The 24,694-nt window shown below is 53.1% G+C and overlaps 1 protein-coding gene across 1 annotated transcript in view; it reads left to right on the top strand.

Annotated features, from left to right (window-relative positions):
* The window catches only part of LOC138831090 (rho GTPase-activating protein 23-like), a 29,047-nt gene extending 5,255 nt beyond the window's left edge, over nt 1-23,792 (top strand). Inside the window, exons 2-4 of the mRNA XM_070028197.1 lie at nt 20,105-20,266; nt 23,025-23,064; nt 23,668-23,792. Of these exons, the coding sequence (XP_069884298.1) occupies nt 20,105-20,266; nt 23,025-23,064; nt 23,668-23,738 (273 nt within the window). The 3' untranslated portion in view covers nt 23,739-23,792. The remainder of the gene's footprint in view (nt 1-20,104; nt 20,267-23,024; nt 23,065-23,667) is intronic.
* Nucleotides 23,793-24,694: the final 902 nt, after the last annotated feature.

Raw genomic sequence — 24,694 nt, 5'->3', positions numbered from 1 at the left:
GTAGGAGACACAGTTTACCGTCTCACATAGCAGGCCAGTATGGGAAGAGGAGCAGCCTGGGCCTGGCCACCCGCTGTGGTTTAGTATACCGCCTCCTGGCTTCAGCCTGCTGAAGTTCTGGTTTCTGTTTCCATAATTCACCGTGTGGCACTGGACAACTTAATTGTTTCAGCCTCAGTGTTTTTGTTTTTGTTCTTGGTGCTGGAGCTCTGGCTTGAATTTAGGGTCTGGACACTGTCCCTTGGCTTTTTTTGCCCAAGGCTGGTGCTCTACCATTTGAGTCACAGTCCCCATTTCTGGCTTTTTGGTGGTTAATTGGAGATAAGTGTCTCACAGACTTTCCTACCCAACTAGCTTCAAAACACCATTCTCAGATCTCAACCTCCTGACTAGCTTGGATTACTGGCATGAGCCACAGGCACCTAGCTTTGGCTTCAGTGTTCTTATCCCTGAAATAATAACAAAATTATCAAAAGGATCGAATGAGGTAACACAGGCAAAATGAATATCATTTGGTAATCCCAACTATTAGCAACAACAAAAACAAATAATAATCAATGGATGGAAATGAGAAGACTTTTTTGTTTGTTTTGATCTGGGAGTGGTACCTAGATCCCTTGCACATGCTAGACAAGCCCAGAGAACACACCTTTGGCTCAATAAAAGGAACCTTTGATAGTCAGAGTAATCTGAAAAAGAAGTCAGCGGATCCTGGAGGTAATGAAGCCTCCATCACCAGAGATGGACAAGATCAGACTGGACAGAAATATGGTCCGCAGAGAACTCAGTCACTAGAGGAGAGGTCAGCCCAGGAAACCCTAGGGCTCTGCTTTAGGACCAGCTGTGGGATAAGCCATCAGACACCTACCTCCTCTCTCATGCTATGGGAGTGAGTCAGATGCTTGGCCTCTTGGGAACCTGAGAGCCTGCCTGGAGGAGGCCTGGAAGGATGGGCATGGCTCTGGTGGGTGGAAGCAGGCAGGAGGCCATCACAGTGCTGAAGGGCTTGGAGGCTGAGGGGTGGGGAGGAGCCTGAGCCACTAGTCAAGAAGTCACTGATCCTGAAGCCCACCCCAAGGCTGTCTGGTCATCCGGCATGCCTGAGGGGTCTGAGTGGGTAGGGTTAGGGGTGGGGAAACTAGGAGCTCTTGCCCCCTCCCCCCCCCTCCAAGCCTCTTCAGGGCTACTCCCTGTGACAAGGAGCCTGGGTCTGTAAGGAGCGGAACTGGGGAAAGAAAGCCTTCTTATGCCCAATGCATTTGGGGGCGTATGGGGGTCGGGGAAACAGTGGGGCTTTTGTCCCTCGCTGCCCTGGAATCTGGCCGAGGAGTTGGCCCTAGGTCTGGCTGAGCCCTCTGCAGGCAGGTTGTCTTTGAAGTGAGACCCTTTCAAAGCTCAGGAGGAGACAGTAAGATGGTGGAGAGCCTGGGCTGCCTCTGTGGGGTGGGCAGGCACTGGGAGGCTTGGGGCCTAGAGGAATGTGGCGGGCTGGGGGAGCACATAGGACCCATGTGGGAGGACAGCCACCAGGGGTCTTGGTGCCAAGGTGGGGGTCAATGTAGGGAAAGGCAGAGTTCCTTTTGGCCAGGTGCTTGGTTTCTATGTCTCCAGTTTAATTTCTGTCTGCCGCTGGCTTCCTAAACCAGCAGCTTTTTCTTCCTTGGGAGCATTGGGTAGGGACACGTAGGTCTTAGAGCCTTAGGGAGGGAAGTGGTGATCTGGGCCATCTGGGCTTTCCCTGCTCCAAGGAGCCCTTAGAAGGCTTAGAAAGGGCTGAGTGGAGACCTCCACACTTCACCACAGTTTCCCTTACCTTTTTTTTTTTTTTTGCCAGTCATGGTGCCTGAACTCTGGGCCTGGGCACTGTCCTTCAGCTCTTCAGCTCAAGGCTAGTGCTCTACCACTTGAGCCATAGCACAACTTCCAGCTTTTTTTGTTTATGTGGTGCTGAGGAATCGAACCCAGGGCCTCGTGCATGCAAGGCAAGCGCTCTACCACTGAGCCACCTTCCCAGCAGTTTCCCTTACCTTTAACGTGGAGGAAACAGTATGATTTTGGAAAGGAAAGGAAGAGAAAGAAGGAGAAAGGATGGGAGGAAAGGAGAGGAAAGCCCACTAGAGAGGGTACACCTTTGTCTGTTTCAGATAGAGGAATATTGGAGGCCAAACCTCTTCTCCTGTCTCTCCATTTTCCCTTTGGGGAAACTGAGGCTTAGAGAAAGGACAGGCCGAGAGGATGAGGCAGAGCAGAGGGGATAGGCAAGAAGGAAGGAAGAGAGAAGACTGAAGGAAGCTGGTGGAAGAGCCTGTGCTTTGACCTGCTGTGAGGCCAGGAAGAGGGAGAGGAAGGAGCAGGTTTCTACTGGTGGGTTCCCAGAGTTTTGAGGAGGAAATGGGGCTTCATGTGTTTGGATTTGGACTGAGCAGTGGACAAGGGTGCCCTGAGCTTTGTCCCACTCTGGTGCTGCGATCTAATTCAAGCCCCCATCCCCCTCTCTGGAGTCACAGCACTGCGCAGTCCTGCCCTGCCCTGCCTAGTGACATTTCAGCCACCGCTGCATGCAGCCTGTGTCAGTGGTCCCATGAGATGATATCAACCTAGTGAAATGGTGGCCGTTTCAGCTTGTGTAAGTACACCGTGGGGTTCTCACGGTGATGAAATCACCCCCCTGAGCACTTCTCAGAATGCAGCCCATCATTAAGTGACCTGCCACTGCCCTTGCTGTATTTGGGAAGTCTCCTGGAGGTGTGGCCAGAGAGGAGGAGGGAGCTGAGGGCCCATGAGCCACGTTGGTGCTGCCTGTATCTTGGGCTGGCATCTGCAGAGCGGAGCCCTCATTAGCTCTAATGAAGCCTTGGCCCTGGGCCCCTCCACCTTGCTGCACCTGGGGGACCTGTGGGGGCAGCTGAGGTGGGCCTGGAGCTCAGAGAGGGAGAACATCAGAAAGAGAGGAGGCAGGAAGTGAGGGCCCCATATGACAGGTTGGGGCCGGTGGTGAGAGGACAGTAGTCCCCTACCTTCCCCCCCCCGCCCCCCCTGCAACCTCTGTCTCCTCCATTGGCTCCCAGAGGTCTTGGTCTTCTATTGGTAAGGAGAAGACCTTCTGAGAGATCAGGCATGGCTTGGGGCTGCTGAGTACATTCCCAGGCAAGGCTGGCATACATTGTCCTTCCTGCTCTTTCCCTAATTCAGCCTAGAGTGGCATGGGAGGCTCCATGCTTGGGAAAAAGCAGGCGGTGAGCAGAATGTTAAAGCAAACCAGCTATGGTTCTGTGGGTGGTCATTACAAGCATGCGATCTGTGTTCCGGATGCTCTTGGGACCCGGATTAATAAAACACAGTCCTGACCCCTCTAGAGGTTCCTTATCTGCTTTTCTGACTGCCCCCAAACCAAATGAAAATCTCCACTATGACTTTTGAAACATAGCCTGTGAGAATTACATCTCCACTACTTGCCAGTCCAGAATACAACTATGATCCCCTCACCCAAGATTTTACTAACATAACGTAAAACCTGAACCCAGCACAGACACAGATACTTCACTGTGACATTCTGTGAGTGTGAATGTCACAAAGGTGATGGATAAAGTTTAAAGATGGAGACAGAGCTGGGCACTGGTGGCTCACGCCTGTAATTCTAGCTACTCAGGAGGCTGAGATCTGAGAATCATGGTTCAAAACCAGTCCAGGCAGGAAAGTCCGTGAGACTCTTATCTCCAATAAACCACTAGAAAACCAGAAGTGGAGCTGTGGCTCAAGTGGTAGAATGCTAGCCTTGAGATGAAGAACTGAGGGACAGAGCCCAGGCCCAGAGTTCAAGCACCATGACTCACAAAAAAAAAAAAAAGATGGAGACAGAGTAGCTGGATAGAATTGTCATAGCCAGTACTGCCATAACCAGTACATAGTAATATATACCTCTAATCCTAGCTCCTCAAGTGGAGCTCCCAGGATCATACCAGAGTCAGAAGGATCTCAGGTTCAAGGCCAACCCTGGGCAATTTTAACAATACCAGTAAAAGCAGCTGGGCTTTGGTGGCTCATGCTTGTAATACTAGCTACTCAGGAGGCTGAGATCTGAAGACTGAGGTTTGAAGCCAGCCTGGGCAAGAAAGTCTGTGAGACCCTTATCTCTAATTAACCACCAAAAAAAGCTAGAAATGAAGCTTTGGCTCAAGTGGTAGAGTGCTAGCCTTGAGCACAAAAGCTCAGGGATAGCACCTATGCTCTGAGTTCAAACCCTAGGACTATCATGCATGCAAAAAATAATAATAAAAGCAAAAAAAAAAAAAACTGAGTGTATGGCTTAAGTGGTAGGTTGCTTGCCTAGCATTAAAGAATTAGATTCAGTTCCCAGAAACACATACACAAAACTGAAAAAAAAGGAAGATGGCAAGAGAGAAAGACTAGTTGGTGAGGCTGAGGATTTCCCCCACTCACCCCTACCTTTTTCTTGTTGTGGGAAGGGTGATTGACCTAGAGTTTCATACAGTCTAGACAAGCACTATACCACTGAGTGACGGCTTCAGCTCCCAAGTTGAGAATTTTTTAGAGAAACCCCTTCTGATAGAGGTTCAAAGGCCATCACAAGATATTGGCATGGGGGCTGGGAAGGTAGCTCAGTGGTAGAACACTTGCCTTGCATACATGAGGCCCTGGGTTCGATTCCTTAGCACCACATAAGCAAAAAGAAAAAAGCTGGAAGAGGCGAGTATGGCTCAAGTGGTAGAGCGCTAGCCTTGAGCTGAAGAGTTGAGGGACCGAGCCCAGGCCCAGAGTTCAAGCCCCACAACCAGACCCAAAAACAAAAACAAACAAACAAGGTGTTGGCATGTAAGCTGCAAGAACTGAGAACTTGAGAGGGTAAATATCACCCAGCATCCAAACTGAAAATTGGGCCTTTCTCTTTCCTACTCCTATCTCTGTGGTCACTGTTATATTCTCTGACAAGAAAGTGCCTGGGAGGCCCGGCACCAGTGCCTCATACCTGTGCTAGCTACTCAAGAGGCTGAGATCTGAGGATTGGCCTTCAAAGCCAGCCCAGGCAGGAAAGTCTGTGTGACTCTTACCTCAACCACCACAAAAGCCAGAAGTGGAGGTGTGGCTCACATAGTAGAGTATCAGCCTTGAGCAAAGAAGTGAAGTAAGAGCATGAGGCTTTGTTCAAGCCCCATTCCTGGCAAAGGAAAGAAGGAAGGAAGGAAGGAAGGAAGGAAGGAGGGAGGGAGGGAAGGAGGGAGGGAGGGAGGGAGGGAAGGAAGGAAGGAAGGAGAGGAGGCTGGGGCAGTTGTCACTTTCTGTTTTCAGCTGTCTATTAGATCTGTGAACTGGGAGGAGGCAAGGCTGGTCTGGGGCTGGGGTGGTCAGGGACATCATTGAAGGGGGTAGAATCTTTCTGAGGCATTGGCAGAGAAGGTGAGAAGTCTCCAGAAGCCACACTGTGTTGCTGGGATTTCAGCTATGGGACGGCAAGAGCGGACCTCCCAGCTTGGGAAATGCAGCCCCAGCAAGTTGTGGGCAGGGGCCCTATGCAGAGGCTGGGGGCTGGGTACTGCCTTTTGTTGAGTGTCTATTCAACCAGAGCTCCAGCTGGGCAGGGATCCACCAATCCAGAGATGCCTGCTGCTATTTATTTACATCTCATTTTCATGACCACACCCTTCGTTTCTACTGCTCAGCTTTTATTTCCAAAAGCATACATCCTCAGCCCACGCCCTATTTCAGGCCCGCTTGCAAACTCCACTGGGAAGGATGGGGTGGGGGGCTGCTGTAGGAAGGGCTCACCTGGGCTGCCAGCCCAGGCTACACTATTCATAGCTCAGGGGCTGGCGTATTTCGCATACTTGGCGCTCCTCACTCCTGGCTGGCCATCCTTCCCTTCCCTCTCTCCTTTCTCTTTCCCCTCTTCCTTTGTCTCTCCACTTGCCCTCCCGTCTTCCTCCACTAAGCCATTCTTCCTGAGATTTCACCCCCAAGCTGCTTCCTTGTGTCTGAGTGCACGCGAGGAAACTGAGGCCCCAGAGAGGGGGCGTGTCTTTGGGCCGGGCCTAAAGGGAGAAACTGGTAGTAATGAGGCATGAGATGAGGTGTCTGGGAGCCTGGCTCTGTTGGCAGATGGGAGGACACACCTGGGCTGGAACCTGAGCTAAGGCTGCTGCTGTGGAACACTGGCACATTGCTCAGTTTGCCAGCTAGGAAAGCTGTTTGGAAACTGTTCAGCTGAGTCCTGAAGGACAGGGGTCAATCAAGGCAAGACACAGGAGGAAAGGCAAGTGCCAGGTCGCAGTGCTGCGTAGCAGTGGGAGCACACTGGGGACCGGATAGGCAAGCGCTATGCCTTGGGGCAAAAGCTTGGCATGCTTGAGATGCTTGAGAGCCTATGAGCAGGGCTGGTGCCAGGCATGGCTTGCAGGGGGAGGCACAGCTGTAGGAAGGATGGAAGCAGTGTCCCTTGTCTCCCTTACTCTTACGTCCTTGTTCCAGTGGCCTCCCCTCCCCACTTTCAGACATGGTTCCCTAGGAGGAAGGGGTGGGGGTGTAAATATATGAACCCAAGACTGAAGCAGCTGCAGCAATGGCAGACCCCCTGGGGGTGGGTCTGTGCCCAGAGGCTCCTGCGTCCCCCACATTCAGAATCAATGTGCTGAGCACCCATGCTGGGCTACGCGTCCCCACCCCCTGCAAAGCAGCACAGAGCTCACCCCCGACAACTCACAGCAGCTGAGTTGTATTGGTCAGTCTAGCTTCGCATGGATCTGCACCAGCTAGAGGATGCTTTGGGGAAGGACATTGTTTTGGTTTTTGGTCAGTCGCAGGCTTGAACTCTGGGCCTGGGCGCTGTCCCTCAGCTCTTCAGCTCAAGGCTAGTGCTCTACCACTTGAGCCACAGTGATACTTCCAGTTTTCTGGTGGCTAATTGAAGAGTCTCATGGACTTTCCTGGCCTGGGCTGGCTTTGAACCGCGACCCTCAGATCTCAGTCTCCTGACTAGCTAGGATTCCAGGTGTGAGCTACCAGCTTGGGAAGGACATTTGTGCTGAGGGCTCCAGGTTGGTAGGAGTTAATTAGGGTGTGGATTACTTAGGCAGGGAGGGAATCGGGGAAGAGAGAAACATTCCAGAAACAGCAGTGCAAAGGACCCCAGGCTGGAGGTTGTCTTGTCCTTTCAGGAATTGGAAGGAAACCAGGGGGACAGGAACATAGAAGAAGGGTGGAGGGGGTGTGAAAGTTGGAGGCCTGTCCCATGGGGCCTGCTGGTCAGAACCTTAAAACAATCAGTCTGGACTGTCAGGAGACAGAGGGTGACAGAGCAGTTTGGTGAGGGTGGTGGATGGGAGGGGGTGAACTGGGGGCATTTGGGAGGCAGAGTACACCCCGAAGATGGGATGGAGCGTGGAGCTATGACATTGCACACATGCCAGTGCTGGATGAATTCTATTGTGCAGGTACTGAGGCTTGAACTCTGGGCCTCAGGCTTTCCTGTAACTTTTTTTCCCCCTGGTTGTGGGGCTTGAACTCAGGGCCTGGGTGCTGTCCCTGAGCTTTTCTGCTGAAGGCAAGCTCTCTACCACTTTGAGCCACAGCGCCACTTTTGGCCTTTTCTGTTTTTATAGTAGCGAGGAATCAAACGCAGGGCTTCATGCATGCTAGCAAGCACTCTACCACTAAGCCACACTCCCTGCCCCTCCCTTAACATTTTTTACTCAAGGTTGGTGCTCTACCACTTGAGCCACTCCTCTGGCTTTCTTACTGGTTAGTTGGAAATAAGAGTCTCTTGGATTTGTCTTCCCCAAAGTGGCTTCCCACCCCAATCCTCAGATGTCAGCTTTCTGAGTAGCTAGGATTATAAGTGTGGGCCATCAGTGCCCGGCTAGTCCTAGATGAAGGTTTAGCAGTTTTGCTAGGCTTCTCTCCCAAGTTCATTTTGTAGCTGAACAAGTGAGAGCCCATGTGACCTTAAATGATGATCTTGAGGTTACTTAGTCAGAAAGGAGCACTGAAATGATTAGCCTGGCCATTTTTCACTTTCCCCTTTCCCCACTCCTCCTGCCAATAGGGTTTTAACTTGGCTTTGCAATTGCTAAGCAGGTGCCAGCCTAGGGACACTGCTGTCCTGTCTCCTTCTCCTCTGTGCATTCTCTTCCTAGCTCAAGCTCAAGTATAGGGGAGAAATTAGGGTGGTTTGCAGGGTGGCCAGCACCTTTGCTTCAAGAGGCTACTCTGAGCTGGGCACTGGCAGCTCATGTGTGTAATTCTAGCTACTCAAGATCTGAAGATCGAGGTTCAAAGCTAGCTAAGGCAGGAAAGGCTTGAGATTTTTTTGGTGGGGGGGCCAGTCGTGGGGCCTGAACTCTGGGCCTGGGTGCTGTCCCTCAGCTCTTCAGCTCAAGGCTAGCGCTCTACCACTTGAGCCACAGAGCCACTTCCGGCTTTTTTCTATTTTCTTATGTGGTGCTGAGGAATTGAACCCAGGGCCTCATGCATGCAAGGCAAGCACTCTACCACTGAGCCACCTTCCCAGCCCCGAGGCTTGAGATTTTTATCTCCAATTAATCACCAAAGTGGTAGAGCTCAGGGATAGTGCTCAGGCCCTGAATTCAAGCCCCATGACCAACAAAAAAGAAAAAAGAAAACAAAATGAGGCCACTCTGCTGTTAGCCATGGTGCTGCCACACAGGGACCCTGGCATATCACATGCATTCAACAAATAGGCACTATGTTGTCGCATTCCCATGTGGGCCAGACCCACTGAAGGAAGAGTCTGGCCCAGGGTGATACCTTCTGTCCTCTTCTGACTACAGTCTTACCCAGACAGCTCTCTCATGGGCAGAAACCCAGGGAGGCAATTTGTCCCTACACAGCCACCATCTCCTCTACTTCAGAGCCATGTATGAATGTCAAGGTAACCTGGGCAGGTTGGGCAGGCCTAGGGTGAGGGGGTGGGTGGTTTCAGGGGTGGGGCTGAGAGCTTCTCCCTGCAAGGAGCCCTCTGTGCCCTTTGGGGAGAAGCCTGCTGAAACTTGTTGGGGGGGGGATGTGGGCTCTGATTAACTAGACCTAAGTTCTCCTCAGAAAGAAAGCAGTGGATGCACCTGTTGTCTCTAAGCAGGTGGTCAGACAACAGGAAGAATTCTGTAGGAGGGGATCATAAAGTGACTCACACCTAGCCAGTAGTTCTCTGACGTGAGCTGTCCAGCGGGGATGGATGTGTTGACTTGGGAGCAGAGTCACCGCAGGTATTTCCTGCCTCCAGGATTGACTTCCTCAGAGTCACTCAGTCTACCCTAAAGCAGGCTTTGGCCCCTCTCTGCTGGGCCAAAGGGAGACCTTGAAACCCACAGTAGTTCTGTCCTCTTCTCTGTAGGGATAGGGAGAGGGTGTTTTAGGCTGTGGTTAGAGCTCAAGGGCCTGTAGATTGCCAGCCGATAGAGAGCAGCACACCCTGCCTGCCCCTCAGTTCTAAGGGAGACAAGGCAGGCATGCTAGGGCTAGGCCAGCAGGGGGCTCTGCTGCCCACAGACCGGCCAGATGGGGTGTCTTCCCTGACTGCATGACCATAGAATGGGCACCTTGCAGTGCCTAGGTAGGTTTATGTATTTATTTATTTTTAGCATAGATGCCTGTAGGCACACAGGTGATTTGTATTACAGTGTGCAAGCTCATGGGGGGATTGGAATAGACCTTTGAGGTGTATGCTCAGTGGGGTTGGGTCTCGGGGTAGGAGTTCCACAATGAGGCAGGCTTCTACCAAGGAAACTTCCATCATCCTGCCAGCTCAGCAGGTTGGAAGGATGTGGAAGCACCTGTGCATCTGCTGTCCAGCTTCCAAGGGTGGTCATCTCCATCAAGAGTGATTGGAATAGCTGGGCGCTGGTGGCTCACACCTGTAATCCTTGCTATCAGGAAGCTGAGACCTGAGGATCCTGGTTTGAAACCAGCCTGGGCAGAAAAGTAGCCTTGAACAAAAGAAAGCTCTGGGATAATGCCCAGGCCCAGAGTACAAGCCCCAGGACCAGCACACACAGGCGCACGCGCGCACATACGTACACACACGCACACACGCGCGCGCACGTGCGCACACACACACGCACACACAGGAGTAATTGGAGCCTTGAGAGGGTGGTGAACCAAATAGTGGGAGCCCTGGGTCCTCTGCCAGGTGGTAGAGGGCAGGGAAACTTGCTGGTTTGTTTTACCTCTGTGTGTGTGTGTGTGCGTGTGTGTGTGTGTGTGTGTGTGTGTGTAGTGTGTGTGTGTAGTGTGTGTGTATGCACATGTGCATGTGAATCTTGGGGCTTGAACTCAGAGCCTGGGCTAGCACTCTGCCACTTGAGTTACACCTCTACTTCCACCTGTTTGGTGATTAACTGGAGATGAGTCTCACACACTTTCCTTCCCCTGGGCCAGCTTTGAACAATGATCCTCAGATCTCAGCCTCTTGAGTAGTTAGGATTTCAGGCATGAGTCACTGGTGCCTGGCTTTAACTATTTTTAAATATTCATCTCTGTGGCACATTGTACAATCCTCATCACCCTCTATCTCCAGAACTTCTGTGTCCTCTTCAGATGACGGTCCATACATATTAAATAGGAATTCCCCATTCATTACCCTCAGATCTCAGCCTCCAGAGTAGCTAAGATTACAGGCATGAGTCAGTCACTGGTGCTTGGCTTTAGCTATTTTTAACTATTCAGCTCTGTGGCACATTGTGTAACCCTCATCTCCAGAACTTCTGTATCCTCCTCAGATCACGGTCAATACACATTAAATAGGAATTCCCTGTTCATTCTCCTTCTCCACTGCCTGGCTACTCATTCTAATTTGTCTCTATGACTGTAAGTGTGTCATATAGGTGGAATAGTATAATATTTACTCTTTTGTGTCTGCTTTATTGTTATTTAACATGGTATCTTTAAGGCTTATTGATATTGAAGCATGGGAAGAATTTCATTTCTTTTTAAGGCTGAATAGTATTCCATTATATGGATAGACCACATTTCGAATATATGTGTAGGCTAGATGTTGTTTATCCCAAGCATAGATGGACGCCTGGGCTGCTGACACCTCTTGACTGTTGTGAATACACATATGTGAATATGAGTATACAAACATTTTCTGCTTTCAGTTATTTAATATATATATATATATATATATATATATATATATATATATACTGGTAATTGCTGGATTATACAATAATTTTATATTTCACTTTTTATAGAACGTCCCAACTATTTCCCACAGGGCCTGCACCCTAATACAGTCCCACAAGTAGGATACAAGGTCTCTAATTTCTCCACATTGTCATCATCCATCAAACCTTTTTTCAGGGCAGGAGGTGTTGATTTGTTTTGTGCCAGACTGGGGATTGAATGCCAGGGTGTTGAGTTCTTGTTCATGTTTTCCCCTCATAATTGGCACTCTACTTCTTGAGTGGCACCTCCACTTCTGGGTTTTTGCTGGTTAAATGGAGATACGTTTCTTGGACTTCTCAGCCCCGGCTGGCTTTGAACTACAATCCTCAAATCTCAGCTTTCAGAGTAGGAAACCTAGACTGGGGTGGTGCTTTGCCCTTACTGTCAGGGTATAGAGCTCCCAGTCTGATGGGGAAGGCCTCTTCCCCTTGAGGAGTCTCTTGGCAGGCCTGGAGACTAGAAGGCCCCAGACAGCCCAGGGACTCACTGCTGGGTGGAGTGGGTCCAGGGCGGAGGGGGGAGTCTGTGGCATTCCCTGTCCCACTCTGCCTGTGGTTGCCTGGGCCATGGCTCTGCCGGTTGTTTACTTTGTGGCTGGCTCCAAGCTTGCTCTCTTCTGCAAGTACTCATTTCCCACCATGAAGGAAGATACTCTTCTTTGGTCTCCCCTCCCTTGGCGTCTGTGTGGCAGGCCTCAGCCCTCCTGCCAGCCTGGCACTAGGAGCAGCTTCATCCTGGTGTATCATGTCACCTACCCCCTTTCTCGACTCCCAAAGGGCCGATGAGCTAGGGCTAGAGTTGTGCCTGGGACTGCTAGGGGAAGGGGAAGGAGTCATCTCCATGTAAATGTGTTTGCCTAGGTGTCTGTATGTGTCACCAGGCCTTGTGCACACTAGGCCCTGTTTGCATATGTGAATGTAAGTGATTGGGTGTGAGAGACTGCAATCCAAGCAGCTTACATCTATAAAACCCCTACTGTGTGCTCCAGGCCTGTGCTAAGACTTTTTTCTTTTTGGTCAGTCATGGGATTGAACTCAAAGGCCAGACACTGTCCCTGAGCTCTTTGCTCTAGGCTAGCAGCATACCACTTTGAGCCATATCTCTACTTCCAGTTTTCTGGTGGTTAGTTGGAGATAAGTCTCACCACCTTTCTTGCCTGGGCTGGCTTTGAACCTTGATCCTCAGATCTCAGTCTCCTGAGTAACTAGGATTACAGGCATGAGCCACCAGTGCTCAGCTGTGACCTCTTGTTTTAGATAACTTCTTATTTATGTTAAATGTAAGTGGTACTGGGGCTTGAACTCAGGATCTGGGCACTATCCCTCAGCTTTTTGCTCAAAGTTGATGTTCTACCAGTTGAGCCACAGCCCCACTTCTGGCTTTTTGGTGGCTAATTGGAGCTAAGCAGTTTATAGACTTTCCTTCCCAGGCTGGCTTTGAACTGTGATCTTCAGATTTCAGCTACCTGAGTAACTAAGATTATAGGCATGCACCACCAGCGCCCAGCTATGTAAGCATTAATTGACTTAATCCTCCTAAAGTCCTTTGAGGTGAAAGTTACATACTTCCTCATTTATTGGTGAGGAGTCAAGCCTCAAAGAGCTTGGATAACTTAACTGGCCAGGGTCTCTCAGCTCAAAAGGGGTAGACATGAGACTGGGATCCAGGAGGTCTTGGCATTTAGAGGACTTCAGAGCTCCTGTACTGGCCCCTCTCCAAGATGGTGCTGGGGTGTGTGGCATCTGAAGTTCGGGCTGCCTCACTAGCCCTAGCCTTCAATAGCTCTGGCTTAGTTTGGGGAAGAGTGACTTGTTACAATTCATCTGAACCCAGGGCAAAGTGACCCTAGAAGGGGAGAGTGTGACACAGGATCTGGAGAGACCCTTTGTCAGATTTCGTGCTGGGTCCTCAAGTTCCTGATGATACAAGTTGTGTGCATGTGGAGGGTGCGGGGAGCTCAGGCTTGCTTGACCGGCCTATCAACTTGGCCTGTTGGGGCATGTCAGGTGGGGGCCTCCTCACCAGCAGTGCTGGGAACCAGGCATCCAAATGGGGCTAAAGGGTGGAGGAGGCCCAGGAGGTGGCTGCCCATGAGAGAGGAGACTGGAACAGGGGTAAAAGGCATGGGCTGGAGGGCGTTTTGGGGAAATCACATGGCCTGCATGCCCTGGGATAGCCATGGTGTCAGGTGGATTTTCCCTGGCTATGTGCGAGGTTGTGGGATGATGTTTATGTGTTGGTGTTTGGTGGGATCAGGTGAGCTTCATCTGGATCATTCTTTTGGGGTGGGGGCATTGTTGGTCACCTTGTAGTCTGGGGCCTGCATTCTGGGAAGAGGTGTTGAGCAAGCTAGAGGAAGGAAAAACAGGCTGACTGACCCTGAGGCCCTCCTTCTCACTTCCTGAGCCACAGGCTCTGCAGCAGTATCAGTGTCCCTCTGTCTCATGTCCCTGACCCCTGGGCTTCAGGACGATCTCCTCCCCTTCCCCAGTTCCTGATGACCAGGCTCTGGCCCTGCACGTTTCCGCTCTTGAAGCCCAAGGCCCTAACTCGGGTGCCTCTGATGGCATGTCAGGGATCTCCTGGTACCTGGGGGGGTCTCTGTTGGTGGTGAAGACACTAGCTGAGTCTGTCAGGAAATGAGGGACCACCCAAGCGCTTCAGGAGCTGGGTGATATGTCTGAAAGAACCCTAAGGGCTCTGGTGGCAGGCAGAGATGGAGGGTACCTGAGTCTTCAAAAGCTCCTGGCCTGGCACTCCTTCCCCTTCCCCCTTCTCCCAGCACTCTACCAGATGTGGTGGTTGAATGGGTAGAGTGATACAAAAGATCTAGGTGAGGGCTCAGAACCCTGGAAGCTGGTCTCAGCTTAAAAACAGCCATGACTTAACCAGACCACTGTTCTCTTTGAACCTGTTTCTATAGCCAAAAACAAACAAACAAAACAAAACAAAAAAAAGTGGGTGTATGAAGAGCAATCCCTGGATACCCAGCATTTAGGGTCCCCGTGAAAACTAGTGAAAGTACTTACAAGCATTTGGGGATGGTTATCTCTGGAGGAAGAAGACTGCATGTTCTCCCTTTGGGGGAGTACTCCTGTATTCCCAGGGACCCTAAGGAAGATAGGTTGAATGGATTTTGCAAGCTGGTCAAACTAAAGGGGGATGGGAAGGACTGCTCAGTGGGGTAATTCCTGCCATGGAGGGGGAGGAAGCTGGGCAGGGTGTGAGGGGGGGGAGGATTCTCTGGGCAGGAAGGCTTGGAATAGAATCTCAGCAACGCCTGGTATTTCCCAGGCCTCGGGCCCCCTCCCCCACTGCCTCTGGGGCCCACCCCACATTCCTTTCCCAGAGGAAATAGGGGAGGGAGCAGGCTCCTCAGACCTTCGGAATCATTTATTCAGGCTATGTGCATCTCTGAGGAGGCAGTAAGGTAAAGGGAAGGAGGACTGAAAGGGTCTATTACCTTCTCTGTCCGACCTTGCTGCCCCTGCCAGGTTGGGAAGTTCACATCAGAGACAGCTGTTCCCTTTCAAGGTCTGAGACAGGAACCTCAGGCCACATCTCTACTGCTCCTCTCCTGGCCGACCCCAGAATCCTCTGAAGTTCTGATCCCAGGCAGGTAGTACCTGTTGGCCCTGAACTTAAAGCCTGAGGAAAGGCAGTTAAGCAGCTAGAAGGACTTCCTGGCTGCATGCTGGGAGACAGCCTTGCAGCCTCTGCCTTCCCTGCAGCGTACCCCTCCCCGTGGCCACCATGACTGAGGTGGACATCTTAAGCTGCACTTCTAGCCATCCATGAGGTCTATGAGGGCTTTGGGGTTGGGGGTACCAAGGAGGTGCAGGGTAGGAACTAGTCAGAGCCAGAGTTCTTGATTTTGTAGGGACTAGAGGGAAGAGGGTCAGTGGAGGTACAGAGACACAACCCACGGTCCCTGACTGCCCTGTTGTCCCTGACTGGGGTCCTTCCCCCTGGTCCCCCAGGTCCTCCTGACTCAGCTGGTGGCAGCCTTGCTCTTCCCTTCGAGCTTCCGCAGGGTGGGGGTGGGGGTCCAGCTCTTGCAGGGGGTGGGCGGCCCACAAGCGGCAAACAGGAAACAGGAGAACAAAACCGCTCCCTGGCTGACACAGGCTGCCTGGGCCTCACCCTGGCCCTCACCCTTCCTCCTCTCCTCCCTTCCCTCCCTTGATCCTGCCCCCCCCCCCCCCCCCCCCCGGGCCCAACCTCTTCCCGTGGATCTGGGGACACGATCCAAAGCTGGAATGTGGGGCTCTGGATTTTGGTGTCTCAGTGCCGCCATGACAAGCTGGGTGCTGTTGGGCCATAGTTTTTGTCCTCTACAAACGTGGGTCACCCGCTGTGGCGGCCAAGCGCATTGTTTGTGAACAGTGAAGTGGTTTAGGGATGGGGGCCATCACAGAGCTTGGAGCTGTTGGCTTGGCAGAGACCCCTCTTCTAGAGCGGATAGGGAGGGGGGGGTGAGGATTCTATCTGCCCCCTGAGGGTATCTGTGTGGGTGGTCAGAGTAGGTCCCGTACTATGTGCTGGCCGGTGGCCGTGACAGGTTAGACTGCGCTGTGCAGTGGGTACCCGACATCTCTCGGTGTGGAGTTTGTGGGTGTCCATGGGAATCTATAGGGGTCTGGCCGTGTGTGTGTGTGTGTGTGTGTGTGTGTGTGTGTGTGTGTGTGTGCGCGCGCGCGCGCGTGCGCGCGTGCCCACCTGCGCACTGGGAGGGGACCAGGGTGTTCAAGGTAAGGGGCTGGCTGCCCGAGTAAGCCGGTGCGGGGAATGTCAGGCGCGCCAAGCGCGTGGGGGCGTGTTTGCGGGGTGGGGAGGCCGCGCTCAGGGGCCGCCCCGGAGGGGGAGGCGTCTGCCCTGTGCGACTGCCCGGGCTGTCCCCGGCCCCAGCGCCGTCAGTGGGGCGGCGCGGGAGGCGGCGCGGCGCTGCTCCAGCCGTCCTGCCTCCGTCTGCGCGGGCCGTTCGTCCCCTCGGGGCGCCTGGGCCCCGGGCCCGCGGCTCCGGGGGGCGGGCGGGGACCCTCGGGGTCCACCTGCTGCCGGTGGGGTCAAGGACGCCTTCCACCGCGCGCCGAGTAGTGGCCGCGGGCCCCGGTACGGCGCGCCCCGCTCCGGAAGCCAGGCCCCGGGCGCACGGGGGCCGGGGCGGTGGTCGTGCCCGGAGGCCCCCGCCGGCCGCGGCGCTCGTGGGCAGCGCCGTGTGGCGCGTGGAGCGCGCGGGGACCGGGGGCTGGCGTTGGGAGCGCGCCGTCGGCGTGGACTGCAGCGCCCCGGAGCCACGCTGCGTCTGGCTGCCCTGTCTCAGCCACAGCAACCGCCGCGCGCCCGGGCTGCACCGTGCCAGGGTGAGCAGCACCGGGGCTGGCGGGGGGCGGGGGGGGCACAGCCAAGTGTTGGCAGGGGTTGGGGACGCCCAACCAACTCCCTGAGACTTTACAGCTGTGCGCACTGTGCCCTGCAGGACTGATGTCCTGGCGTGGGTAGTGCTGGAGGAGGCTGAGATGGGAGTGAGCGTGGCAGAGTTGGTGGCGTGACACTTTCCTCGGGGTGCTGGAGAATACCCCCCCACACACACACACTCAACTCTGGGTGTGGTGGCTTTCCTTTGGGCTCAACCCTCTTGGTGTGGAAGAATGGAAGGGACCTGATGGTTGGAAGAGACCAGGCATCTAGGGTTCCTGGAGTGTGTAGACTGGCAGGGACTGGAGCCAGAGCTGGACACCGGTACCATTAACCTGAGCCGTACGTACCACCGCACCCTCTCCCTGATAGGACCCGGATTTAGGGGCCCACAGGGGCTTTGTGGGCAAAGGAGGCTGAGATGGCAAAATGGGCCCCAAAAGGTAGTGGGTGATCTCGGGAGCCCCAGGGCTAGCTCTGATGTCCGGGATCTACCAGGCTGGTAGGCATGAGTCACCGGGCTCCATGCCCAGCCTGAATGTTGTACTCTCTGTAATGACCTCTTTATGCTCCGGAGAGGGGGGGCAGGGGAGTAGGCCTCCTGGGTTCTAGTTTCTGGTATCACCAACAGGCTGTATATCCACTTCTGCCTACCTGGGGCCTTCTGTGCTTCTCTCATACCAGTTGGTGCTTCTGGTTGTCTCTTTTCTTTCCTGACATGAGGATGAAAGTGTTTGCACCTAGTTCTAGCCCAGGAAAGTTTAATTAGTAATGTCCCTAGTCCCCCTGCCCTTCTTCTGTCTTTTTTCTTATATCAGAGAGAAGCAGAGCTGGAGAGAGGTGGGCAGTACCTCTTCCCAGTCTAATCACTTTCTGTTTTCTTATTTTTGTGACTGTCACCTCCCTTTCCCTCAAGACAGGAATAAGACTCAGGGTTGTACCAGGTCAGAGGGGAGGAGAGCATGAACAGCATGAAGGACTGAGGTTAAGGCAGAGAAAGAACTTCCCACAGAGGGAATGGAACCATCTGGATCTGGGTCTGTGGTGTCTCCTCTTTAGGCACAAGTGTGGTAGCTGCTGTGGTAGGGCATTGCTGATGTTCTCAGGAGCCTAGTTGGAAGGGGTGAGAGAAGAGAGCCTGGAGGAAGGAACAAATGAAGGAAGAAGCAGAGATAAGGCAGGGGCCACCAGTAGAGCTAGGAGGGGATGGAGCTCCTGGAGGAAGGCAGGCCCACTGTCCTGGATTATAGGCAGGTCTCCCCAGGGAGTGGCACCCCCTAGACAGCTGGCAGCTCCAGTCAGGATGTGTGCAGGGGGAGGGGCAGGGGGCGTGTGGGGACCTGTCCCAGCCACTTCTCATCACTGGGGCAGCTGGTGGCTTAACCCTTAATCCAGGACACCAAAACAATGAGCCCTGCAAACAGCCTCAGCTCAGAGCCCTGGTGTGTATGAGTGGGGACATGGGGTGGAGCAGGGGAGGCAGCCCACACTAAACAGGAGCAGGAGCTTCTGCAGAAAGGCCAGTGTGTTCTGGGTGGGAGGGGACCCACCCTACGTCCTCTTTTCTTCCTGATCAGTTCCTTGCCAGGTCAGCAGAGATAGGAAATCCAGGGGATTTCAGACCTCAGCAGAATTTCCATGGAATGTTCTCTGGGCTCTCTGGACCCTCATGGGCTGTGGGACTCAGTGGAAGAGTCCATGCTGTAGCTGTAAGTGGGAAGAGCAGAGGAATATCACTCGATCTCAGTCCTGATGCTGGAATCCCTGCTAAGGCTTCCCAGACTGAGAGTGGTCCAGTTTTGGACCCTTCTAGGGATGGGAGATTCCAACCTCACTGCTGGGGTTGTTTTGTTTTGTTTTTCCCACATTGTGTATGATGAGGTCTCTCTTGCCTGGAGCGTCTCTTAGCCTCCTGGTGTCTTTCCCCCGCCTCTGTCTTCTGGGGCTGTTAACCAGCCAGCCTGTTCCCTCTGTCCCATTTTTTCTTTCATCTTCTGGGATTTGGGGATGGATCCTCGCTAAGCCTGTTCCATTGCAGCTCAGCCTTCTAGCCCTAGCAGAGGTCTGCACACGTGCACCGCGCAGCCCTCCCTGGCTGGCTGTGTTTTCAGGGTGGACTATGCTGGCCATGGGCTTCTCGGCATCAAGGCATTAGAGTGCAGGAGTCCTCCAGTTTCCTCCAGCCACTAGAATAATTTAGATTGATGTGAGAGCTCAGCCCAGATCTGGTGGGCTTCTCCTCGCTAGAACCCAGCCCTCTGTACATTTCTCTACAGCTGCAGGCTTAGCTGAGCTGAGGAGCCAGGCATGGTGGCCTATGAAGGTAGACAGTGTCTGCCCCTTGAAGGTTTGGATTAGAGGCATTACTCTGCTCAGGCTGCCCCTGGAGGGGTTGGAAGGCTTGAAGAGTCCTTGAGAGAAGGAGGCCTCCCAGCTTTTCCTGTGGCCACCTCTCCCTTTCCCCCCAGCACCCTAGAGAAGCCTCCTGCCCTCCCCCAACTAATTGCTTTCCCTCACTCCTTTCTTCTCCTTCCAGACCCTCTGTATAGCCTCTCTCACACCTTTCTGTCACCTGCCATTCTTGGTGTCCAAGATGACTGGAAGGCAGACCTCTCCTAAGCACCAATTGTCTTATTTTGCCCCCTGACCCCCGAAACAGTCCTGTGTGGCACCTTTAACCCTGTTTTCAGCTACTCACAGCCATGTCATCTAGGGAAATCTCAAGTATTCTTTCCTGCAGGCAGGTGGGATAGAGGGCTGAAGGTCTCCCACCCTCCCTTTCCTGGTGAACCATTTAGGCCTCTGGGCTGGGCTGGGCTCTGGGACCTAGGGAAGTCCTTTCACTTATCTGATGTCTGCTCTACTCCTTCGTGGTTCTTAGTCCCTGGTGTGTTCCTGCTGCTGTTCCAGAAGGATGTGTGTTCAAGTCTGCACACAGATGTGTGTGTACGCACTTGTGGATGCAAGCCTGAGTATGTGCAACTGTGCGCTATGTCAATATGTCTGTCTGCATAAGTGTGTGTGTGTGTACTCATCCATATGTGCATCTGTGGTTCTGTCCGTGTGCATGTTTGTATGTGTGCCTGTCTGCGGCATGTTCCATCTGTGTATGTGTGTGTGTGTGTGTGTGTGTGTGTGTGTGTGTGTGTGTGTGTGTGTGTGTGTGTGTACGTGTCCCCTATTTGTCTATGGATGTGCTTAATCTGCAGCACTCTCTCTGCCCAGCACATAGTAGGTGTACAGTGAATGTTGAATGAATGTCTGGTTTGCAGCAAGCTATGCAAAGGAACCTGGACGGGTCTGAAAGGAAAACAAGGAAGGAATAATCTGCTGGGCTGAGAAGGGTAGGGTGGAAGGAATTGGAGGTCAAGGGCAGATTAGGGTACCTGGCTTCCTGGAGCCAGGGACCCCTGGTGATTCCTTTCAGTTCTTAGGCGGCAGGAACTGTGATGGTCACATAGCACTTACCCTATCTCCCTGTACTCTGCAGCTGCCACTGGGCCCAAGAGATGGCTTCCCTCCTGGGCGGCCCCTCCCCTGGCAGGGGCCGAGGACACTGCTGCTGCGCAAAAGTCTCCAGGATGGCTTTGGCTTCACCCTGCGCCACTTCATCGTGTACCCTCCCGAGTCAGCTGTGCACTGCAGCCTGAAGGTACGCCCAGCTCACCTACCAGCTCCAGTTAGTCCTGGAAGCTTGATGGGGGAGGGAGAGGGTGTGTGACTCCTAGAACCGTCTCAGAGAAGCAGCCCTTCCTGGGGTCCTGCCTGACTTCTGCTGAAGTCAAAGAAGAAGGCTTCAGGGAAGTGAGCTGGAGGGGCTGGAACATGGGTGCGATGAGACCATAAGCAAACTCCCTTACTATTCTGGAGGAGCAAAGTGGTGGCGGAGTCAGGATGGGTGGGGAGTCAGGATGCCCCTACCATAACATTTGGTCTCTGAAAAGGGAACACTTGTCTTGGAAAAGAAAGATGGAGTTCCTGGGACTCCTTGTCCACTGGATGCTTGTGAGCTGGGTCTGCCCTACCTATCCCTAGCCTGAGAGATCAGGGCATTTAACACATTCCCAGAGTGCCCTGTGTTTATTCCGCCTGCCACAGTTCTGTGGCCTGGAAAGAGCTCCAGAATAGGACAGAAGAGCCCTGGGCTGTTGTCTTGGTACCACAGCTAACTCCCTGAGGACTGGGGACCATTCCATCCCTCTCCAGTTCCTTTTCTGCTGTAGCTTGAGGGTAGTTTTTGCTTCGATCTCTAAGAACATCTTAAGCCCTAATATAAACATCATCAAGTTCTCCAAAGTCAGGGAACCAGGGTTCCTCAGCTCAATCCAAGTTGTAGGCTGGGGGGTAGGGGTCCCCAAGGGAAGAGGAGGAGTATGGGTGCCTGGCAGCACCCAGGGCTCCCTACAAGGGCCTCTCCTCCACATCTCTTCCTACAGAAAGAGATTTATATTGGAATCAGCAAAGCCCCTCTTTCCTTCCCCCAGGACTGGGATGCTAACACTAGGGACCTTGGTCCCACCCTGCCAGAGTACCTAGATGTCACATGTCACTGTATTTGTGTGCTGCTTGCATGTCTCAGTGCACACCCGTATGCAATTATGCTGGGCTTGGACAGGTACACGTGTATCTATATTATGTATACATAGAGATACACTTAACTTAGGTAATGTGCACATGTCACTGCATCTCTTACACATGTCTGAATCAGGGGCTCCTGCATAACTATTGTCATTGGCTGCAGCTGTGCCTGGTACCAAAGTGGGGGCTGATGGCCTGTAGCACTGTCTACCTCTAAAAGCCCCAGGATATCATCCCCTGAGTTCCGTGAAACCCAGTCTTTCCTCCTCTCCTTCTCCAGAACGCCCCTCCTCCCGGACCCCTGCCATCTTCTCTCAGGGGACCCTGCTGAGGGAGACAGTTGCCGAAGCAGCTCTCTCTCCCGTGGGGCACTGGCAAAGTCTGGGGCAGGGCAAGTCAGGAGTGGTTCCATTCAGTTTCCAAAACCTGCCCAGGATTGGGAGGGGCTCTTGGCCTAGAGGCAGGAGGAGGCCCAGTTTTGCAGCCTTGGAGCCTGCAGAGAACTGAGCCGTCCTAATGCATCTGTCTGCCTCTGCCACCCGCTCTCCCTGCTGTCAGCTCACATCAGTGGGCACACACCGCACACAGGAGAGGGCCTGGGTTCCAGCAGCATCCAACAGCCTTCTTTGCTCCACTCTGGCCTGACTAGGTTGCCAGTAAATCCCAGGATCCAGCCTTTGGTTCTACTGCTGAGCCTTGGACAAGGCATGCCTGTCCTCTGTAAAATGGAAGCGCCTATGGAGAGGGTTGGACAAGATGATACTGAAGGTGGTCCAGCTCTGAAATGCCATGTCCTGCTGGCTTAGCCTGTCTTTGACCTCCTTCTAGTTGCTCCCTAAAGCCAGTGCCCTCCACCTCAGCAGAGTGGTCTCCTGAGCTTCCTAGGAGGTCTTGTGACTCTCTGAACCTAGCTACTAGGATCCTGACCCCTCTTTCCTGGCTCCCTCTTCTTTCTTTCTTTTTTTTTTTGTTGTTGGTCATGGGGCTTGAACTCTGGGCCTGGGCGCTGTCCCTCAGCTCTTCAGCTCAAGGCGAGCGCTCTACCACTTGAGCTACAGCGCCACTTCCGGTTTTCTGGTGGTTTATTGGAGATAGGAGTCTCACGTTCTCTCCTGCCCGGGCTGGCTTTGAACAGAGATCCTCAGATCTCAGCCTCCTGAGTAGCTAGGATTACAGGCGTGAGCCACCAGCGCCCGGCCCTCTTCTTTCTTTTCAAACCTGACCTCTGCCATTTGTTGGTATTGACCTTCTGCTTCAGCTCAGCAGATCCCAGCCCTACATGTGCTTGCTTTTTCCTGCGTGGAGCAGCTGACACCCCTTCCCCTCCCCCAGAGTGCCTGCTCCAGCCACTTTCAAACATGCCCTACGGTCTCCTCCCCCAGAGGACTGCTAATCAGCTCTTCCTGTCCCCTTCTTCTGAGATAGCACTACTTGCACTTGTCAGGCTGCTTATCTGTGTTGGCCTTAGCCTTCTGTGTGTGAGGAGGATGTGGAATGTTCCCCTTTTCCTAGGAGCTTCCCAAGGGAAGGAGGAGGTGGGTCCCTGGTGGATTGGGGGTTTCCAGATGGCTAGGATGCTAAGCTGGTGGAATTGGCATGTGTGAGGGGTGGGGAGCACATGTTGGTGGGGAATATGGTCTGGGATTCCGTGCTCCCGCTGATAGCCCTGCCACTCCCTGCCAGCCAGTTGAAAGGAGATAAGGGGTGTTGGGAGCTTGGAGGGGCCTCCCAGCCCTCAATGGAGTTGGAGCTGGCCCTTTGGCCCTCCCCAAAGCTGAAGATGCTGCTGAGGGCAGGACCTGGGGCCACACCTACCTCTCTGTTCCTTGCAGGAGGAAGAGAATGGAGGCCGAGCCAGAGGCCCCGGAGGAGGTAAGGGTGGTTGGAGCAGGCAGGTTCCAGGGGCTAGGGTGGTCATGGTGGTGGCTGCACTCACCCTGGCTTGTTTCTCTCCAGTTCCCTGCTCAGCCCCACTTTCTACTCCTGCTTTCTTCTCTCTGCCTCCTGATCTGGCTCACCCTGGGCATTTCCTCCTCCCTTTCTGTCCTCATGTTTATCTCCTTGAAGGCTCTGTCCCTTTCACAAATGGGTATCTCTTTGACACTTGTGGTCCCTGGCCTCCCTCCAGTTTCTCTCTGCCCAAGCCAAGGCTGCAGGGCTTGGGGAACAGTGGTGGGATGCTCTGAGGAAAGGCTCTCCTGATGGATAGACAGTGGGTCCTGGTGGAAGTAGGTGGGTCCTGAGGTCTTTCTTAAGATGCAAACCTAACTCCCCTTGCTGTCAGCTTTGCTATTCCACGGGCCTGCTAGGGTACTTGAGTAAGAACTCCTAAATGGGCAGCCTTCTTGGACCTGACTTCTTGAGTCCCAGTACCACAGGCTGTGTTGTAGGTAGGGAGATGGCTGCCCTAGAACAGGCTTACTTGGAGGACAGAGATTTATTGTTGGGGTGTAATGGGATTCATGCCCCACCCAGGGTGCTCAGGACTGTTTGTGAAGCCCTTCCCCCACCCTGGACCTTGGAGAAGGGAGCATGTGGGGTTGTGAGTGTCGGAGGCCCCTGGGTCTGTGCTGCGGACATTTCTTTGGATGCCTGTGTCTCCCCTGCCAGGTATCTTCAGGCCTTGATATGGCCTCTTGGTTTTGTGACTAGTGTTTGTGACTCTGTCTCCCCAGTAGACAGTGAGGGAAGGAACTGAATATACATGCCCTATTCAGTCTGGTTACTGGCACAGTTATTTACATAGCAGCTCTTTCTGTGTCCAGGAAAGTAGTCTTTTTCTCAGGTATGACCTCTTGTCTGGCTCTGTGAATCTGTTCCCAGTGTCCCAGTATGGATGTGTGGCTATGTGTATTATGTGTATGCTTGTGTCTTTGATAGTGTGATAATCCTGCATGTACCGTGTGTGTGTGTGTGTGTGTGTGTGTGTGTGTGTGTGTGTGTGTGTGTGTGTAGTATGTGTGTAGCTGGGTTGATGGGTGTGGCTGACCTTTAGCAGCAGTTACCCCAGCTAACCTGGCTGATGACCACCAGGACCCTCCCCCCGGCATCGCCTGGAGCCCATGGATACCATCTTTGTCAAGAATGTGAAGGATGATGGCCCTGCCCATAGGGCTGGGCTTCGAACAGGTGAGTTGTCTCAGTTACCTTGTTTATTGCACACACACACACACACACACACACACACACACACACACACACCATACACTACCTCAGGACTCTGATCTGTACCTTCAAGATGAGATGAAACTATTTTTATTTTTATTTTTGTCAGTTGGGGGACTTGAGCTCGGGCCTGGATGCTGTCCTTGAGCTCTTTCACTCAAGGCTAGTGTTCTACCACTTTGTGCCATAGCTCTACTTCCAGTTTTCTGGCGGTTAATTGGAGAAAAGAATCTCACAGACTTTCCTGCCTGGGCTGACTTTGAACCTTGATCCTCAGATCTCAGCCTTCTGAGTAGCTAGGATTACAGGCGTGAGCCACTAGCATACAGCTAGGATG

This window comes from Dipodomys merriami, unplaced genomic scaffold (genome assembly GCF_024711535.1).
Source record: "Dipodomys merriami isolate MVZ:Mamm:240054 unplaced genomic scaffold, mDipMer1.0.p SCAF_19, whole genome shotgun sequence".
In the NCBI taxonomy this organism is placed as follows: domain Eukaryota; kingdom Metazoa; phylum Chordata; class Mammalia; order Rodentia; family Heteromyidae; genus Dipodomys; species Dipodomys merriami.
This window is presented reverse-complemented; position numbering and strand designations above follow the sequence as displayed.